General features: G+C 39.0%; 1 protein-coding gene across 1 annotated transcript; it reads left to right on the forward strand.

The window, feature by feature from the left end:
• Nucleotides 1-33: 33 nt before the first annotated feature.
• On the forward strand, nucleotides 34-9,210 carry LOC146464564 (uncharacterized). The gene is made up of 6 exons (XM_085129543.1): nucleotides 34-442; nucleotides 1,110-1,269; nucleotides 1,983-2,105; nucleotides 3,057-3,249; nucleotides 4,317-4,481; nucleotides 8,808-9,210. Exons 1-6 carry the CDS (start codon nucleotides 366-368, stop codon nucleotides 8,951-8,953), a joined length of 864 nt encoding a protein of 287 aa, XP_084985669.1. The 5' UTR covers nucleotides 34-365; the 3' UTR covers nucleotides 8,954-9,210.
• Nucleotides 9,211-20,501: the final 11,291 nt, after the last annotated feature.

The following is a 20,501-nucleotide window of genomic DNA, read 5'->3' on the forward strand; positions in this document are numbered from 1 at the left end:
GTACGTATTTAAAATCGTTTCCGTTTGGACCTAATAAGAACTCGAACAACAAACTTTGATTTATAGTTTAAACCTGTAAGCAAGAAGCAGAGGAGTATATTTATTGCAAGGCGGGCCAAAGCAAACACAGAATTCACACAATTTTGTCGTGCAATAGCCATTTTCACGAATAACTCTGCTCATTTGCATTATAATAAAATCTAGCAGGTTTGTGAGGCAATTTCAGGCTATTTTGTAGTTTTAGCCCGAAATTGCCTCGCATCCAAGTTGAACTACATTGTAATGCAAATGAGAAAAAGTAACCGTGAGAAGGGCTATTGAAATTCACCTAAAAGAAATGATGTGTAATCTCAGTTCGCAGAAATATGGCTGATTATTTTTTGAGTTTGAACGTTGCTTCATCCAAGAAGCAAGTGGACAAAGCGAGGAGCATCTTTCACAGGTAAGAAAACTATTGTTTTGCCTGAAATGTTAATCACGTTTACATGTAAGCCAAAGAGCAAAGACACTCAGTTCCCTTCTCTTTTTAATGAAGTTTGAAACGAACCCCCAGTAGAAACCAGAATCTCGTTTCGTGGGAGCGACAAATTTTTTCACACGCAAAAGATACCAATCTCTTCATATCGTTATATTTATTCGGGCTTGTACAGTTTAAGGTAGCAACTAAAAATAACTATTGTCGTCATTTCAGCTTTAACACCGTACGCTAAGCTTTGTCTTCTCTAAAGAGCCACAATGAATACCCCGCTTAGTGAAAGTACCGAGTTCATTCCTCGAGAACAACTATCCCATGAAATTTCGGGAATGACTGAATGTATTCGTTCCTGGTTACTTCGAGCAAGACGTTGCTATTTATTGAGCTCTGCAAACGTTAACCCAACAATCGAAAACAAAATGAGTTTTTAAGCCCAGTAGCTCCCTGGTCTCGTTGTCCGCGCAAGGCCTGGGGGAAATAACTCAAACCCTTGTTTCGCATTCTAATGTAATACAGTCGAACTCAATTATTGCGGACACCATTGGGACCAAATTGTAAAAAGGAAAAAAAATGGAAGGTTTAAAACCCGGCGTGTTTTCATTTCATAATTAAGATCTTTTTTTCGTTTCCATAGACATGGCATCTCTACTTGGATGTGCACTGATATTGATGGAGGCGATACTTTTCGAGAGGAGATTTTGGCAAATGTTCGGGATGCGAAAGTTTTCTTGATTTTTCTCAATGAGAAGTGGGCCAAGTCACAAGAGTGCACCTTTGAATGCAACTATGCAATGGTAACTAGAAACAATGACACTTCATACATGTTTCAGCAGTCGCTTAATTTCAAATAAGTCGGTATATAAAATGATCACGAAATAGAATCATTGATGTAATGTTTAAAAACGAGCAGGAGTGTTTTATCGGGTTTCAAACCACGAGGCGCACCAAATGGTTTTAGACCCGATAAAACACGTGCTGCGAGTTTTTTTAACGGCTTCAAAAACATTCCTGGAAAAGCGTGTGTCAATAGAGTTCATAACAATGATGCTTTTGCGAACGTTGGAAATTAGCATACGAGAAAAACGCCACATACTAATGAGGAGTGTTTTTTCAGCTGATAAAACACCGCATACTAATAAGGACGAGGTCTATCGATAAAAAGTCACTGCACGTGATGTATTTTTGACCATTTGATAGGTCAATGGGCTTATGGATTATTTAGTTTTTGGAGGTAATGTGATAATAATCATAATAGTTAGTGGCTCCGTGTAGTTTCAAACACAAACTGTCAAAGTTTTACCATTTTACAATCAATGGTTTGAGATGATTAACTTCAATAGAACGCGAGGGTAACCAGTGCATCTCAATGCATGGAATATGTTTTGGCGATGTTCTGGAACCTGAGAAATCTTTGTATCTTTTTTCGATATATACTCAGTGACATTTTCTGTGCGGATACATGGATTCAAGTTTTGATTGGAATTTTTTATGGACGTTACCTCTACAGCGCAAGAATCTGGTCAAACAGACACCAGTCATCATGCCGATAGTCACAGAAAGATTTGACTTGGAGAAGTATGCCCACGTGGATGCTATGCTTGCCAATTTTCAAGGAGTGTTCATGAGCGATGTAAGAATTTAAACATTATAAATGGATAATTAACCATTGTAATAAGAAATACATTGAATATCTGATGGTAAAAGAGCTTTTGACTAACAAGAGGCAGGTAGTTGGATATGTACTCATGTATCTCGGGATCAGATTGAGTGCAAAATTTGTTTTGACTTATATCCATTGTCTCGATGAGGAGTGGGCCCATTGTTCTCTTGTGATTTGTTAACGACTTATTCAGCATGCAGTTCAGCCTACAAACGACGGTCACGCCGGCATCGTTCCAGCTGATAAAGCCTTCTTCTCGAGTTTGGAAAGTCGTTGTGCTATTTTCGACGTAGCATTAGTTGAGATGTAAATTTTAAAGGTTTCCTTTAATCTGCTGTGATTGGCCCTATCAGTGACCACAGAGAATCCGCGGCATCCTTTATACGGTTTCTCTACGTTGACCGGTGCGATTGTATCTATACCAAGGAACACAGTGTCACAGCCAGAATAGCTTCAGCCATGCAAGCCTCGTCACCCTTTCAAGGCGATGACCCAGGTTGACGGGTTAAGAATTATTATTAATTGGAAATTCTTGCCTGCTGACACCATTTACTTGACCAACTTTCCAGACGGTAGAACACACAATTGCTAATATTAACGACATTGTCTGTATGCTAAAAGATGAAACATCAAATCTTTTCTTCGTTATTTAACTTTAATTCTTTAACGATATAACGCTACCAAAGTTATATGTGCTCAGTCAGTCATAGTTTTATTTAAACACGGTATCAATTCATATATACAACTAAGATATGCTCTTTCATCGAGCCGTGTATTTTATCTAAAATCCTACTATGAATAAAATAATACTAAAAATTATGGAGCGTTAATTTTGTTATGTTTCCTTTTTCATTACAAAATAATTTAACAGTCTCGCAAATTAAGACAATCACAACGAAGGTTCTGATTCCTCTTCTTTAGTGCGAAAACGAAGATCAAGCGTTCAAGTTAGTCATGGAGAAGTTGAAAGGCGTTGTTCCCTACAAGGCTGCAGCAGCATCACAATCGGCCAGGCCAATGCCGAAATCAGCTCAGCTGTCCGCGGCTGAGTCGAAGGAACTGTCCATTGTCAAAAAATCACTTACTACAAAGGGTGCTCAAACGCTGCCATCAGGTAAGTCTAAAAATTTAAGAAGAAACCTGAAAACACAGACAGACGAATCTTAGTATGCAGAGGCACCGGTAGACAGGATGCATGGCAGAACAGCCAGGGAAAGAGATAGAAAGTCAAGCGAACGGAAGAATAGAAGGGGTATCGAATGGTCTTTGCGAGCATTTGCGAGCATGCGAGCAGTGTGTTTATTTTTGCGAGCACGAGCAATTGTCAAATTTTTCTTGCGAGCAGCGAGCACTTGAGAAAAATACAGATGGCGAGCAGCGAGCACTTCGAGTACTTCGTAAATTTTCCGCTAGCCGGAATCTCTCTTTTATTAATTGCGCCAAGTAATAGCTAATAATCTGGCTGATACCTCCAAAACAGAACAATAGGTGCAAAGCTAGGGCGGTTCAACCAGTCCCAGCATCTTACAGCCAAGTGTGCCCTGCTTGATGTCAAATTACGTCACGTAGCTTCGCGTGAGTCAGTCAGGGTGGACGCTCAAGAACTTCAAGCGGCTTTCAAGGAGATCTACTAGATCCAAAGACCGCGATCTAAAGTTTTCCATCTCTTTCTAATCATAACTGATTTATCGTTCATTATATGTATAAAAAAAAAACCACAAAGTACGATTAACGAAATTCCGAGCAATCAAGCACATGTTAACGAGAGTGCGAGCATGTGAGCAGTTGCAAAAATTTCGCGAGCACGAGCAAGCGAGCAAGCGAGCACCCGTGTATTTTTTGCGAGCAGTTCGAGCAAAGGCCAAATTTTGCGAGCACTTTTAAATTGAATGGGACCATTCGATACCACTAATAGAAACACTGAACGAAAGACGGACAGATCTAGATGGCTGAGGGACCAGCAGATAGGTAGATAGGCAAGGTAGACGAACAGAGACAAGACTCTAACAAACAAACAGACAGTCGGGAAAACGGGCTCAGTAGTAGACAGGATGACAGACAGACAGACTGATAGACGGAACGGCGAACAGAAAAAAACGGATGGACCAATAAGCAGATAGACAGATCCTGAATAGAATATCTGGGTGATGAACTCACTGCTTGTTGTTTTTTTTTTGGTAGGGAATTGGCAAGGTTACTTCGTCGACAAACGGGCACTGCGAGGACATGCTGCGGGAAGCAAGTGGCTGATTGATGTCAACATTACTTTTCAAAATGGTAACCAGTTTACAGGAAAAGGAAAAGACGACATTGGTCCATTTACTTTCGCAAATGGGAAGATCTCCGGTAAGTGCAACACATTTAATTCATACTTTACAAGAGTAAAGAGCCATGGAGACCTCAGAATGATTGTATACCGCGAGATTAAGAAATAATGCCATCCGGGTCCCAGTTGTTCAAAGAGCGGATAACTTTATCTAGCGGATAGAATGTATTGGTTGGAGTACTGATATTTTATCGGCTGGGTAGCGATTTTTCCACTGGATAGAGTTATCTGCACTTTAAACAACCAGTTCAGCCTGAAAGGGCCAGATCAGACCTCGGTGCGGAAGGTCAAAGACTCCGAATTCCGGTCGTGCAATCAACCGGGATCTACAATGTCTTCAATACTGTGGAACCCAGTTATACGGCCACTATCGGGACAAAAAATCTGCCTGTGTTAACGGGATAGGGTCAGGGATGGTGTAGTGGTGAGAGCACACGCCTCCCACCAATGTGGCCTGGGTTCGATTCCCAGACTCGGTGTCATATGTGGGTTGAGTTTGTTGTTGGTTCTCGTCCTTCTTCCAAGAGGTTTTTCTCTGGGTACTCCGGTTTTCCCCTCTCTTCAAAAACCAATTCGATCCGGAATAAAAGGGCCACAGGTTTGTCAGTCGTAACAGAGTATTGTGTGTCACCCTCATTAATCAAAGTTGATTTATTTAAATTTTGCCGGCCTCTGAAAAATGTTCATATCTCATCTGTCTTTCATGCTCCTTGTGTTATGATGTTATATTGGTTTCTCTTTTTTGTTTTCATTTCCTACGTTTTAAGGGGGTGCTACACCTGAATTTGGTCAAAAAATTTGAATTTCAGCTTTTTGTATTAGGTTAAGGAAAATTTATCAAGGAAACAAATGCCGTTTATTCTGTGTCGATATCTTGTCCCGTTTTTGAGTTATATCAATTTTTTTCCACTGTGGTCAGATTCAAATTTGCCGCCATAATCAGTTGCCATGGAAACGACAAGTGTTTACATCATTAAATTGTAAAAAATTCGGGTACAGAAGGCTCAAAAACCGCTTCAATATGGTCAAAAGAATATTTTTGGCAGCTCACTTGGTTGGGAAGCTGGGTACTAGATAAAATGACCGAGAGTAAACTGGTATCGAGCCGTGAAATCAAGCACATGTTTTGAGTCGCCATATTGGATTCGCGAGTAACTGTGAAGAGGATTAAGGCTTGTTATATCGTTAAATTTCGATTGTTTTTCGTCTTGAGTTCGGGCATTGGAAAGTTCTCATATCTATAGTGAAACAGCTAAGTTTTCAAGCCGCTCGAAATGCCAAAAAAGCCTAAGAAACGCCGTTTCCACGGGACTCCGGTCTGGCAAATGAAACAAGAATTACAGGAAGGTTCTGGCGAAAGTTCACAGCCGGTAACAGAAGGAAATGACCCTGAAAGTGATCCAGGCGATTCACTTAGCAGTCAGAGCGAGGAAGAATGCTTCAAAGAGACTGCATCAGAAAGAAAGCTGGGAACTGTGAAACGTACACGCACAACGGAATATTATGAAGACCAATCTTCGATTAGCTACCGCTTGGTCGAGTTGTCAAGTTTGATGAATTCATTTCAAGAGCTTCATAATTGTAAGAAAGGAAAGCTAGTCTTTAATGACGAACAGGCAAAACGCTATGGAAATAGCTCTTTAATTCATATTGAATGCACAAAATGCAAGAAGAAAGTTTACCTGCAAACGTCAGCTAATTGTGGTGGCAAATGGAAAGCCAAAAATGCATCAGACATAAACCGTCGCATGGTTTATTCTGCTTGTGAAATGGGTGTTGGACGCGAAGCCATTTCTGTTATGTGTGAAATTCTGAATATGCCACCACCTTGCCAGCCATCATCCTGGAATGAACACTCACAAACACTGTATCAAGCACACAAACAGGCTGTTGATGAAAAGCTTGCAAAAGCCAGAATGCATGTTCATGAACTTTACAGTGAAGAAAATCCAGACCTTACAGAAGATGATGTGATAGAAATTGCTGTTTCTTTTGATGGTACTTGGTCCAAACGAGGCTTTACAGCAAACTTTGGTGTAGGCTTTGTAATCTCTGTTGACACTGGACAAGTGTTGGACTATGGTTTTGCGTCAAAGTTTTGCCATCATTGTTCACGAAAAAAAGAACAGTTTGGAGAGAGCTCTGAAGAATTTAGAACCTGGTATGCGACCCACAGTTCTAATTGTACGGAAAATCATACTGGATCTAGTGGAGCCATGGAAAAAGACATTGCAAGACGATTATGGAGTAATTCTCTTGCTTTCAATCTCCGATATATATACATGGTCTGTGACGGTGACAGCAAGGCTTACAACAATGTATGGGATGTTTATGGCTGCTGTGAAGATTGAAATAAGTGGGAGCGAATGGATAGGAAGAGCAATCAATATAAGAAATGGGTTGACTCTGATGCCCATGAGAAGTGGAAGTCAGACCATGAACTTGGACATGCAAACTGTCCAAGAGTAATGAAACTTGACTGTATTGGTCATGTCCAGAAAAGAGCAGGGACAGCTCTTCGTGAATTTCGAAAAAAGAATGCGGGAAAGTTGAAGGATGGGCTGCCTGTTGGGGGAAGAAAACACAGGCTCACGGATAGCTGCATTGATAAACTCCAGAAGTACTATGGGAATGCCATACGCAGAAATGTTATTGCTGGAGACATCAGTTCTGAGCAAGCAAAGCAGCACATAAAAAACATGCAGAATGACATTATGGCTGTACTATACCATAGCTGTAATATTGACAATAAAGAAAGACACAAGTTTTGCCCTTCAGGGAAAGATTCATGGTGTGGCTTCAAAAGAACTGGGTCCTTTGAAAACAAAGACCACCATCTGGACCCCGTCTTTCTAGAGCTTCTTGAGCCAGTTTTCAGAAGGCTGAGTAGTGAGTCTCTTCTCCGCCGTTGTTTGCCAGGGTTCTCCCAGAACAATAATGAAAGCATAAACAGCTTAGTGTGGATGAGAGCCCCTAAGCATAAGTTCTATGGCCCACAAAGGGTTGAAATGGCAGCAATTGGTGCTATTGTTCAGTTCAATGAAGGAGCTTCTGGAAAGCATCTTGTAATGGAAAAGGCTGGGATCTCATGCGGCAAACATTCTGAGAGAGGTAGTGCACAAAAGGACACCAAAAGGATCTACAATGCAAAGCAGAAGTCATCCCAGAAGCAAAGAAAAGCCAGGAAGAAGATAAGGGTTGCAAAACTGAGGGCAGAGGAGGAGAAAAAGTCAGTGGAAGGAACTTCATATGGCGCAGGAAAGTTCAACGATGTTGACCCACTCCAGTTCTATAGTAGCTCTGATGACGACATGCCACTTGCCCAACTGCAGGCAGAGAATTCCAAGAAAAAATGACTGTTTCAGTGAAATTAAGATTTCCTTTTGTTTGTTTTAGCAAATGAAGTCATTTTATGTGGAAAAATCAGTGTGAAGTTGAGTTATACCGACATTTTGAACTCTTCGATCTTTAGAGATCATTTCTTGAAAAGTAGACTTTTTGCGACTAGTGAACTTAAAAATCTTATAACTTTAAAAGTATTGAATCGATCAAGCTGAAATTTTCAGCATTTATTGTACACATGTATAGAAGCAAAATGATGATAGCAATTTTAAAAGGAGTAAATAGCCTATGAGACATTGTTTCTTGAACACAAAAACATAATTTTTTTTCAGTTTTGGTTGCCATGGCAACAAGAGTAGTGATATCTGATATTCCCTTCATCATGTTGTAGCTTAACTCCCACACTATTGATAAAAAGTGTTCTCAGTGCAATTTAGAAATGCATTTTCAAGGAGATAGGATTTTGGCCAAGTGTATTAGGTGTGGTGATTGTGAAAGTTAATCACTCCAGGGGGCCCTGTATCATTGTACAAAGGTAGATTTTTTTACTTCAATTTGTTGCCTAGGTCTTCCAGATTCAGAAAATATATGGTTTTGTTTGGTTTCGCTCAGTAAGTATTGAGTTAGTGTCACCCAAACCCTTAGTACCGCCAAATGCCAAAATTCAGGTGTAGCACCCCCTTAACGTTAACTATTTTGTAACGTCTTTTGCCATAGGGTAAGTTTCTAAAATACCCTAAGGAAGAAAGGCCGTGCCTTTCGAAATATTGAAAAAATATATTTCCCTGACCGTGAAATCAGCCTTGCTCTAATTTTTTGGATTATTTGTTCTATGATTTGTTACTGATTAGATCATTTACTGCAAGATCCAGTACTTTAATTTTATCGCCGTGGTCCTTTTGTTTTGTCACTGATTTTTACTGAATAATATTTTTAAGGGCATAGAAATTATAATATATGTGGCTTATTAAATCTTTCACATGTTTTTGATCTGGTCTCGTCAGGTTCTAAGGTGCAGTTTGTCAAGCAATACGCAAGGCACCGGGTGCTGTATGATGGTGAAGTCATGGGGGTGCAGATGGTTGGTCGCTGGAAACTGGAAACAAACTACAACATCAATGGAGATTGGGCCTTGTGGCCAATCAGTTAGACTGCGCATGTTTCAATTCACTTTATTTCTTATGAAGAGTTCCAATCATTTGTAGTTAGTCTTGGTTCTCTAGGTGCCGAATCGCATACAATTTGTAGAGGAAACTATAATTCATTGTTGTTTGTGTTTGCGTCGAGCTTTGCGATGTGCTTCCATCGTTCACCGGCCATTAAAATCCCGGCTCTTTCTCTTCTTTTTTCAACTTAAAATTGTCCTCGCCAACCTCTTAAAAACCAAACAATAAATAATTGTAATGTGGTGTGTAATGTATATGTATACTATTTTTATTATTAATATTAATGTAATTATACAGGACTCCATTTAAACTAGTCTATGCTGAAGTGGATACTCCCTGTATAAATACTTGTTAAATAATAAAAAATCTTTACGCTCGAAAGCTCTGCAAAGCACTATCAAACATGGTTGCCTTACACATTGCAAAGGTAATAGGCTATGCGCATGCGTCATGCCGTTCATGATAGTGTGTACCTACTAGATACCACTGATGCTCTGCACTCAGTTTGGGAGCGTAAAGTTTATAAAATCTCTAAGATTTTGTGCTTTACAGAACTTTTACTAGTAAAGTTTCTAAAATGAATATGAATATATGAAACAGATATTTAAACTGCGGGTGAAAGATGATCCTTCATCTGCAGTTCAGATATGTTTTTCATTGATTCATATTCATTATTCATCCTTCACGGGTATATTACGAACTCACGATATGACCAGCTCCCACTTGGCTTGAAAGCTCAGTTGGTAGAGGACTGCACCGGCATCGCAGAGGTAATAGCTTTAAACCCCGTTCAAGCCTTAATTTTTTTAAGCATCGTACGTGCCGGGAAGGCTTCCCCTTTCTTCTTCCTTCTCCAAAAGAAAAAAAAAACACCTCGAAAGAGAACTCTCGGGACATATCTCGGAACTGACCCGCTTAAGAACACTCAGGTTACAAACAGAACGAAAAATAACATTGCTAAATTAGATGTGCGTTCTCAAGTAATTTAAGACATGGGTCTTCAGTTATTTCGCCCAAAAATTCAAGGGTGGCCATCCTTCAAGGCAAGGTGTAATTAGTTTCATCTTGCAGTGTTTGTAATGTTGTGGTTATGCTAAAGTGTCAGGCAGTTACGTTTAAGATCCAGTTACTGTTGATCCACTACTGCATCTGTAAAACTAGAGTTCCAACATTGTTAAGTTACCATTGCATTGCTGTAATACGTTTATTGTAGGATCTCAATAGCATTTTAAATAATCCTTTATTCAAGAAATGGCGATAGCACTTCTTTTTTCACCAAAATACTGGTGTTGCGTCAGTTTATGTGCATTTTCAGTTGCTCCATTATTTACAGGTGTGTGCCCCCACCCCTTCCCCCTCCAAACTCAGCAAGTACTGCGGGACCCCCCTTTTATCATTGGCAAAGTCCCCCATTTTCCCACCCGTTCCCCCAACCCCACCCCTTTCATTAAATAAAGAACGGTTCCTTACGCTCAGGTCTTAGTTTTTCAAGTTTGAGCTCAATTTTGAAGACTTTGTAGCAGGTCCCCTGGGTAATAATCCGGCTGTGTAGGCTTCAATTTTTCCAGAAAAAATTCTAAAAATCAACCCTTCCTGGCCTTGGTGGGAGCCTGGGTCGGTGGCAACAACCGCTGACCAAATAGGTCGCTTTTTCGGTTCTCACTTCGGTTCGAGGCATATTTATTCACCTGCAATGGATTCGACAAAAGGTATGTTTACACATTAATTACTTTAATTTGCCATCCTTTATTTAGCTGTATAACACCTGTGAAGCCGGGTGGCATAAAGTGATAAGCTTACTCCTAGCACTCTCTTGTTTAACTGAGACATACGGTGATCGAATTATCCGTGGTCCCGTGGAATCGCGCTAAAAGCTTTTAGTTTGTTAACGGTGAACAGTATCCAGTCTGCTATTACAGACCCGGTGAGACAACGTTTTTATAAAGCTTAAGTGCCTATAGGTTGATTGCATTGCCGCCATGTTGGTGCCAAAACAAAAGAAAATTTGCTCACATACTTAACTCACAGAGGATAAAAATTTTATTGTTCCTAACTACCAACATGGCCGCCAAATTGATGGTTTGCATGTGACGTCATGGCGGCCATGTTGGTGGACAGGAAGACCAGGAACAACAAGATTTTTCTCCTCTGGGAGTTAACTACCATTATTATGCAAACTATGTGTACAAATTTTCTTTTGTTTTGTCCACCAACATGGCGGCAATACAAACCACCCATCAACCTATGCTTGATACAGGTAAGCTTTCTTGTCACGTTTTTATTTTTTTCGCTGTTGAGGCCTTCATTTTTTGGAAGATTACTTTTTAAAGCGTACATTATTTTCATCATTTAAGGGTTTCAGTGGTCTTTGTTTTGCCCTTGTTTATGAAAATGTTTTAGAAGAAGCCCCTAGATTGACGGCAGTAACTAAACCACCCATAAATTGAAATAGAGTTCTCCTTTTTACAAGCTTGTTGTTTATTACAAATATCTTCAAAATTGAGCTCAAGCATGCAAATGCTAAAGCCAAAGAGTACACCTGGATGGATGAAACAAAGAAAATAAATAAATGAATAAATAAATAAATAAATAATATTAAATAAATAAATCAGTAATTATTTCTAGCCACTGTACATATGTAACCACTTGCCTGCATTAACTGTCAGTAAGAGGGATTTAATGTGCAAGCGATTTTTTTTTGTTAAATTTTAGAACAGCTAGTATTGTTCTTATTTCGTCAGGAGTATTGCAAGTATGTGATAACCAGCACTCACAAACCAGGGAATTCACATCTTCCCCTCAATCTTTCTTTATTTAGCAGAGTGACTCAGGCTTGTAAGCACAAGCTGATTATTTGGTGGATTTGGCCTTGTGATAACAGGCACCCGTTTGTCATTACTGTGACTCAGTTTTACTTGCTCGTGGTTGGGTTAGGCTATGCTGACGAGCTTCCATTGGCTGCTGGGTGACATCACACTTTCTCTTTTATCAAGTTGTGTTAGACTTGTGACAAAGAATATTCATTGGCTGTTGATTATCAATTTTCACTTTTTCTTTACCCACAGCTGCAGGTTTGGTTAGGCTTGTGATGATGAGCATTTATTGGCTGTTGGTTATCTTTACACTTTCCATCTCATAAACTTGACTTAGGCTTGTGAAAATCAATATTCATTGGCTGTCCATTAATTATCATGAGTCACTTTCTCTTCCAACAAGTTGAGTAAGGTTTGTGGTGATCATGGAAGTTCAGTGTTTGCTTGTTGTGACCCTTTGTCTTTCATGTGGTTGAGGTGGGCTGCTTGTGATAATGGCAGTTCTTTGGTTGTCGCTTATTTCTCTCTTCAGTCCAGATGTGTGGCAGTAATCCTCAATATTGGCTTTTCTCTTTTCTTTTCTTTATCCAGGCTTTTGATCAGAGGAAAACCAATCCTGTTTCTTTCACTCTCCCCCTTCATGCCTTTTATTCCCCTTACAATGACTGTTTCACATGTCAAAGATATAATCTTGATTTGAACTACTAATCCGATTTTCAATGAAAGGTAAATTTTGTATGGGGTAATTATTCACATTTACTTGTTATCAAAATCAGATATCTTTCTAATATATTTAAAAGTTGAAGGTGTCCAAAACAATCCAATAAGTATGGAGATTTACTGTGTATAATTTGACCGAGATCTTGAGACGTGATATGAGGAAAATAATTTAACCTTCATGATTTCTTCATGCTAAGGTATACTTTAGTTAGCGGCGAATTTATATCTGAGAAATCTTGGCCTATACACACAGCACTCTTGAAAACGGCTGTAATTGGAACTTGAAACTTTGAACACAGCATATGTTATGGCTGTAAATATTAATAGTATGATTAGTAGTTTTCACCACTAACAAGCAAACAGGAGTGAATTACAGTGAAATTATCTGGATTTTGATTGAGGTAAAAAAATATTAAGGGAACCATTTATGTAAATGTTTGAACTTTTCAATTGGCATTTTGGCACCTATGGAGAAAATAACATAAAAAGAAGAATAGAATCTAGAACTATTGCTCAAATAAATTTGTATTACAAGAAGGCCTTGGCCTCTTTTTACTTTCTCAACTGGCTAATTGGCCTATAATTCATTAATTAATTAAATTTGTTTTGGGCTGCTGGAAAGTATGAGAGATTGATTTTACTTGCTGGTGGCGGGGAAACTCTCTATGAACAGTGTGCTGGGAAATCAAAACTTAAAGGGGACAAATAAATTTAAGAAATACATAAACGGCTTTCATTGTAAATTTGAGTAGAATGGTGCAGTTTTACAAAATTGTATATTGAGTGCCTCTGTATTTTCTTGTATACTTTTCCCTCGATTTTTGATATTTTGTATAAATATTTTTGCCATTGAAATGTTTTCGCCCACGCGATACAAACCAAACAGCCTTAACTCTTTCCTTCATTGATCTTTAAGTTTACTTCGTACCTCTTCTTTCCTGAGTACCAGAGACATCCCATCTTAAATTTATTAGCTTTTGCGGAAATGATTTTTTTAAATGTATTTTTTGGGAGAGAAAAAACGGGATTCGGGATAGCGGTGAAAAAAGTGCGGGATTCGGGATTCTCGTGAAAAAGGGGCGGGAATGCGGGATCAGGACCCCCCCTTCCAGACCCTGACGTTAATATGGCCACGTGTGAATGTTATGTCTTAGATTACGTCGGCCTCCGACGGACAACTCGGCCGACGTACGCTTCACGAAACCGCGCCGAGTAACCTCATGTGCCCAAATCTCACGAGTCCTGGAGAAAAAAACCGATTGCGCACGCGCTGACAAGAACAAAAGAATGTCTTTCTCCTAACTCACTGATCATAAAAATCCGTCAAATCTACAAGCCCTATTCATCGTATCAAACGAATGACGTTTGGTCGCATTGGCCTTAAACTGTCCCCTTTTTCAAGAAAGATATATTACTATAATTTATAAATCTACCAGAGTTCTATACTTTCATTAGTTAGTAAACCTAGCGGCTAATTATATCAAATTTTGCCCTCTTGTTCGCGGCATGATCCAAGACGTTTGGTGTAGCCTAAAATAACAAGCATATGCGACTGTTTTCTGAGGGGACTTCTATCGAGTTTGCAGTATCGAAAATTGTCAACAAAGAACCCACAATGTCACGCGCTGTTGCCTGTTTGCTTTTCATAAAACTTTATTAGCCAGTTTTGCGGCGGGATGAAAGGTATTACGAACAATAAGCAATTAAACATAAGGGCCTGAGGCTATCAAACCATGGCATATTGTAAACACCGCACAATGAGTTGCGCCAAATTGTTCTCAAAGGTCGTCGGGTCTCGATTGAGAGCCACAATTAATAGATCAAATTGATTAAAGGCAATTTATACCTATTTATTACACTGTGAAACAATGGGGCTTGATTTAAGCAGCATTCATAGAAACCGCGGGTCATATTAGCTTATTTTAAGTCACTTATCCCTCAAGGGACAAGTCACTTAGTAGAGTAGCCGCTTTAGATAATTTGTTTTTAAATTAAAGCGTTTCCTGGCACATGGCCGTTTCATGTTCAAAACTAAGTTCATTTTGCCTTCACGGTACCGTGTACATGTATTACCGTGGTATTATAAGTGGTCATATTGTTGCATAACCCACTGAATCTTAGCTAGAGCGCGTAGCACTGAAAAGCGTACCCGCACAATAAAAATATAATCATTTTAGAATTAATTATCTCCACACGAATTGAAAGGAACGTTTAGCCACAATGGCGAACACAGTTTGGGTCTGATGATTTAAGCTAATACCTCACCGGGTCTATTTACTTTTCCCTTAAAGAGTGTTATATAAATATGCTTCTTAGCCGAAAGCGTTTGAAGAAAGCTTGTAATAAGGTAGCTCGTGCATGGAAAACAAACCCAGATCACAAGGAAGAGAGTTTGAACGAGGGCGGCTCATATCATATCTCTTCAACAGCCCTTAAACGCTCTTTACATATAGCTTTCATCGTGATTTTGAAATTAGAAACCATAGGAAAATTAACAGCTGAATTAAGCAGATTTTGACGTTTATAATGATAATTGTCCTCTTTATTAGCACCAGAAAGAGAACAAGCACGTGTTTAGAGTGAGAACAATGTCATTCTTTGAGGAAGCAGATAAAGTTTGAAAGTCGACACTGACGAATTTGAGTGGTATAGCAAAGTGAGAAAATTTACGAAAAGACGACTTGCTCCTGATAGTTTTTTCTACCTGCAAGGACTTGTTCTCTTAGGTGGCACATGGCACATGGTGAAACCGGGCACAATCATCTACCTGTAGGTTGTTTAACAAGCACCTGCGAACCGTTAACAACCAGTGAAACGCACTGAAGCCGGCCACATGATTCATAGAAAGTGTGTACTTAAGGAATTTGGTGAATGCCTCATTTGATTACTGGTATAATAGCTCTGAATATGGGTGGAAATGCTATAAATTGCCCCCAGCCGGGTGGATACAAAGCCACGTTGAAAATCAAGCGGGGAGTCTTTGTCAGCTTTCGGAAACAATCAAACTCGAGGACCGTGTGTTGGTAATACACAAGAAGTTAAGCGCCTAAATTATTCAAGCTTTTGTGTGTTTTCTCATTAACTGTATTTACTTAGGTATTCAAAGACGTATTTAATTAAACTGTTCGCCACGGCTAATACCTGGTCTCAATGATGACCGACTAAGGAATAAACAAACCACTTGAGAGACGCAAATAATGGCCGATTTCACCTTTAATGTTTGCCGACAAAGTAATGACTTCATCAAACTAAAGAAAAAGTTTATCCGACGAAACATGATTCCACTCCATGGAAATCACAATCGTTTCAAGTACAGCTGTTTAAACAATGTTGAAATTTTAAAAGTTCAACGACTGAGGAATTTTTAGAATTCCTATTGATGGCCATAGAAAAAGAGCTACAATACATTTTAGGATGCAAATATGTACGTTAAGACTAATTTGAGTTTGCCTTTCACTCTGTATAGTCTGCAGTCAATATACTCAGACATAAAGTACCTACTATAGTCTTCTATTTTTTTATATGTCGCTTACCAGGATAGCTGAAAAATCATGAACTTTGTGGGTGTTTGACGTCGACGTAGATAATGAACAACGTTCTTAAACAAGTGTGTAGTAAAACACATGCATTCGTAATTACACGAAAATCTATATCGTTGTCGGGTAACCACGAGGTATTTGTTTGCCTTATGACGCTGAGGTTGCTATCTCAAAGCGAAACAGGAAAACGTTAACTCTGTGACGATACAGACTGCGGTGCTCAGGCTGAGTTAAACAAAGAACTATTTCCTTCTGGAAAACGAAACTTTTTCAGTTCCGAATACCCATGAAGGTTTGAATTTACAAATCAATTTATAACATTGGTTTTACTTATTTAGCAGTGTGAGCTGTGCTTAGTTATTGAGCAGTTTGATTTGACTGGATGAATATCCAACATGGAACCATTGCCTTTAATTTAAAACCATGAAAGCTACTGAGCAGTACTGTCATTTGATATCGACGGCTCTCTCAAAGTTTCAGAACGAAATTTGGTATTCCTTTTTTTTTGTTTTGATCATAACCGCTTTCGGGAATCAGAAAGTGTGAAAGTAGCAATCATTTATATTGTATCTTTTTATCATTACAGTTACGTTACAGCATGCACGTGTAATTTGTCGCCTATAGCCCGTAGAACTAAGATGCCAGGTGCCATGATTGAACACGCGACATGCCCCGGTTGTGTTTAGAGACAAGAAGGTCGCTCAGAGAAAAATAACTCTTCTTTCAATTAAGCTAAGAATTTTGTTTACAGCTAACTTCATATCGAATGATAAATCATAGTTGTCATTTAAGACAAAGGACTTGGTCATCTTCCCATCACCCGGGTATGCAAGCGGTAGCTGAGACGCTGTAGAAATTGTGGCGTCGGTTATGCGGGTGGTGAGCCGCCTCTTTCAGTAAATTTGTGCATCACAATGCAGCACAGCTCTTCACAATCAGTCGAAAAGATGTTAACGTTCCCAAATGCTCCGCTTACATGTATAGTACTGAAGATGGATACAATTTAATTTAATTTATAAGCCAGCTTTTCTTGGTGGTTGTGTGGTTCCTTTCCTTGAACTCTTTGTTTTATCATACAGGCACACTGAAACTAACTGGGGGGTAGAATAACTACCTGTCGGCTCCGTGCTTTCATTAATTCTTATCAAAGTAGCAAAGAAATGTGATGTGTACATTTACTGCTTGGCTCAGTTTGGACTTTCCACATCAGCCCCCAACTACCTTAAGCAGGATTTTTCTGTTATTACTGTTTCAATGTAGTGTGTTGTATGGTAAGCCCTGCCACCCGTGCGAGTTTTCTGAAAGTGTAAATAAAGTAAACAGCTTCTTCCCAGCTATACAGCAAGGAATCGTAGTTTTTCTAAGTGGGATTAACAAGGGGGAAGTACATCTTCTTCATATCTCATTGTATATGTAGTGGAATGTGTTTATTCTTTTTACATTTATACCAGGATTTCGTAAACTCCCTAACAGAGGCTCTAAAGCCAGTATAACTGAGTTTACTAACTAATATCGAAAAACAGTTTATACGATACTATGGGGCACTAAGCTAGTTATATCTCGTTGGAGAGCAATAATTTATGTCAAGTCTAATGCTACACTCACGTCACATTATATTTTGGACATTTTACGCCCACTCCCAAAACGTAAGAAAACTAGTGCCTAGTGTGAAGATACTGATAGCATAGACGCTAAGCAGAACTTTCCTCAATACTCTCATTATTCTGTACAAATTGTTTAGTTCTGAGTAGAACTTTCCTCCGTACTGTTTATTATTCTTTACAAATTGTTTAGTTCAAGCCTTTAGACAAGTATGTGCCACATGACTGAAATTCCTGAGTGCGAAAACCCTTGAAAATGCGTTGCTACTAAGTATGCTATTATTTGTTCGTAGCCCTCAAGTTTTCAACATTTTCAGAACTCAAATGGCGGAATCTTCTTCAATTTCGATTTTCATTCTTCTTAGAAGTAAAACACAACATGTTTGATATTGTCAGCAGTGAAGATGGAGGAGCTTATGCATGAAGTTTTGGAATGAGCCTTATTTTTGCCGTGAACAGCACTGTTGTTGATATGGGCCATCGCTAGTTAACAAATCAACAAATGATCATTTCACTTTTCTTCGCAAATCACTCCTTCACGCTTTAAGATTTCCTGTGAATAGATATGATTGTCTCAGAATGACAATATTATGAGTTTCCTACTTCCTAGTGCACTAGGGTTTTCTCGTGTTTGAATGTGAATGGAAAGCAACGCATTTCACCATTAAGAAATCAGCCCATGTACTCTAAATGTCTAACCCTCGGCTTCTATCCGATAGAATTTGCAAACTGTAGGGACGAAACGAAGACGTCAAGACGATTCATTCTAAGGTTTCTAAGTGATCGATGAGTTATAAGATTTTTGTATTCCATACAGCAATAGCATTATACACTATACATAATTAGATACAAGATGTTCCCAACCTACCGGTATGTTTCGCTTTTGCATGTCTCGAAGGCAAACCATTTTTTCTGTACAGTCATTGTAAACACTGTTTTGATCCGTTACCTTTGAGAGTCGAACGGAGTCAATGCCTAACAGAAGGCCTCATCCATAAGTTAAAGCCATTTCAGGTAGACACTACAGGTGCCTAAGAGAACTGAACTCACTCGACAGTCACTTGAGAATAATGCAGATCAGATAGCATCTTAATAAATTAATTATCCGATCTTACTCGAAACTCGACATAACAATTTTCGTTTAGTTTCTTCCGTGACGAGACAAGTTCACCCCGGGCTAACTTCTTCCTGTATGTCCACTGAAATCTTTTGGTCACGTTTCCAACCCTCAACAAAGTTAAGCAAATGTTAACGCGGCGTAACAATAGTTTATCATCGCAGTTAGAAACGCTTGCTAAATGCCAACAGAAGCGAAATGAAGGCAACTTTTATTTTCTAATTAACAAATCATCGTGAAAATGTCCAAAATCTCCTCCTTTGGCGCCACAAGTTTACCGAAAGCGTGGACCGCAAATAGGGTTTCTCAGTGTGCTTCGGGCTTCAGATAACATCTTGCCGGTATTTGTTTCAATCCAACTTGTCTTTAGAAATCGGCTTTCCTTGTTTAGGCAACAACCACGTTATTAAATGAAAAAAAAGGGGGGGTGATGGGGATATAGCCACAAAGGTTTAAGACAGGAACGATAATTTACAAGCCAGTTAGCTTCAAGGCGTTAGGCCGGATGTTTATGAAGTGAGACTTATGAATCTTAACTTGTTTCGTAAAACTTGGTGCTATTAAAGTCGGGTTATCGTTCAGTTTCTAACGGTAAAACCAAAACTCTTCCTTTATAAACTATAAAATATAAATGATCCAAAATGTTATAATATTATTCTTTAAAGCACCTAATATTCACGGATTACTAACTAAAGTGTCATTTGACATATAATTTTCGAGGTTCACCTATTCAGTCATAAACTACAATGAACCCACATTCCGTGCTATGGAACAAAGAATCGTGCAGACAGACGCACTGATTCCATGTGTTCTTGGCTTGAGCTCAGTCATCTTTCGAGGCCACAAAAAACCAAATCGAGAAATTTCATGATAATAAGATTGACGACGCTTAACATTACATAACAAACACATACCCTAGAGCGCGTCTCGTTTGTTTCAACGCGGATATTTTACTTCAGGCAATGGTCAACAGCGCGGAGTTTCAAACATTATTTCTATACCATCATGTAAATCCCGAACCTTCTCCGTTCTAAATTGAAGTCGTGAGTTGTAGCTTTAGGGTTACGGAAATTTAAACAGAATAATTAATGACAATAATCGAAGACATGGCCACTTAAATCGATACCCATTCAACAATAAGTTTAATAAACTTGAGGAGATTAGGTTATCTAGAATTTTTATGAGGAGTGGGAGTCTTGTCAGATTAACGTGGATAAATAGATTGAAACGAACCTTACTGAATGGGTTTAACAGTCGTAAACAAATATTCCTATAAAACGCCTTCACAGAACATGTTTTGAAAACATCGAAATTAGGCAACGCTTAAAAGTCAAGGTCTTGCTTTGAAACGAAGGATATTTTGTGTAACTAGCAACCAGGTGTCCATACGAAGACCATGCTGTATAATGCGCGCCTTTCCGCTCGAAAACTGGATCAAACAAAGCCGACATCAGAAGTGGTAAAATTCAATATTTGTTGAGATTTAAATATCTTATTGTGGGAAGAAAACAAGAAAATTGCGGCAAATGATTTCCCTAGTTTGGTTAAATTGGGCCGTAATGGATCGACAAAGAAGGCGGAACTTTTCCGTATTCAAAGAAAAATTTCTTACCAATTAGCAAAACAAATTTTCGGCAGGACGACAAAACACTGTTTCGCTCAAAGATAATTCTGGAACCCTAAGAATACCATTTTAACTGCGTTTGCACGATACCAATGTAATGTGTTGTTGCAATGCTTCT

This window comes from Pavona decussata, unplaced genomic scaffold (assembly GCF_977016875.1).
Source record: "Pavona decussata unplaced genomic scaffold, jaPavDecu1.1 SCAFFOLD_161, whole genome shotgun sequence".
Classification (NCBI taxonomy): domain Eukaryota; kingdom Metazoa; phylum Cnidaria; class Anthozoa; order Scleractinia; family Agariciidae; genus Pavona; species Pavona decussata.

Bases quoted from the DNA above. Each gene is read 5' to 3' on its own strand.
- LOC146464564 (XM_085129543.1), top strand. From the start codon at position 366: ATGGCTGATTATTTTTTGAGTTTGAACGTTGCTTCATCCAAGAAGCAA. The intron at 443-1,109 runs GTAAGAAAACTA...TCGTTTCCATAG, and splicing joins GCGAGGAGCATCTTTCACAG to ACATGGCATCTCTACTTGGA. The intron at 2,106-3,056 runs GTAAGAATTTAA...CCTCTTCTTTAG, and splicing joins AAGGAGTGTTCATGAGCGAT to TGCGAAAACGAAGATCAAGC.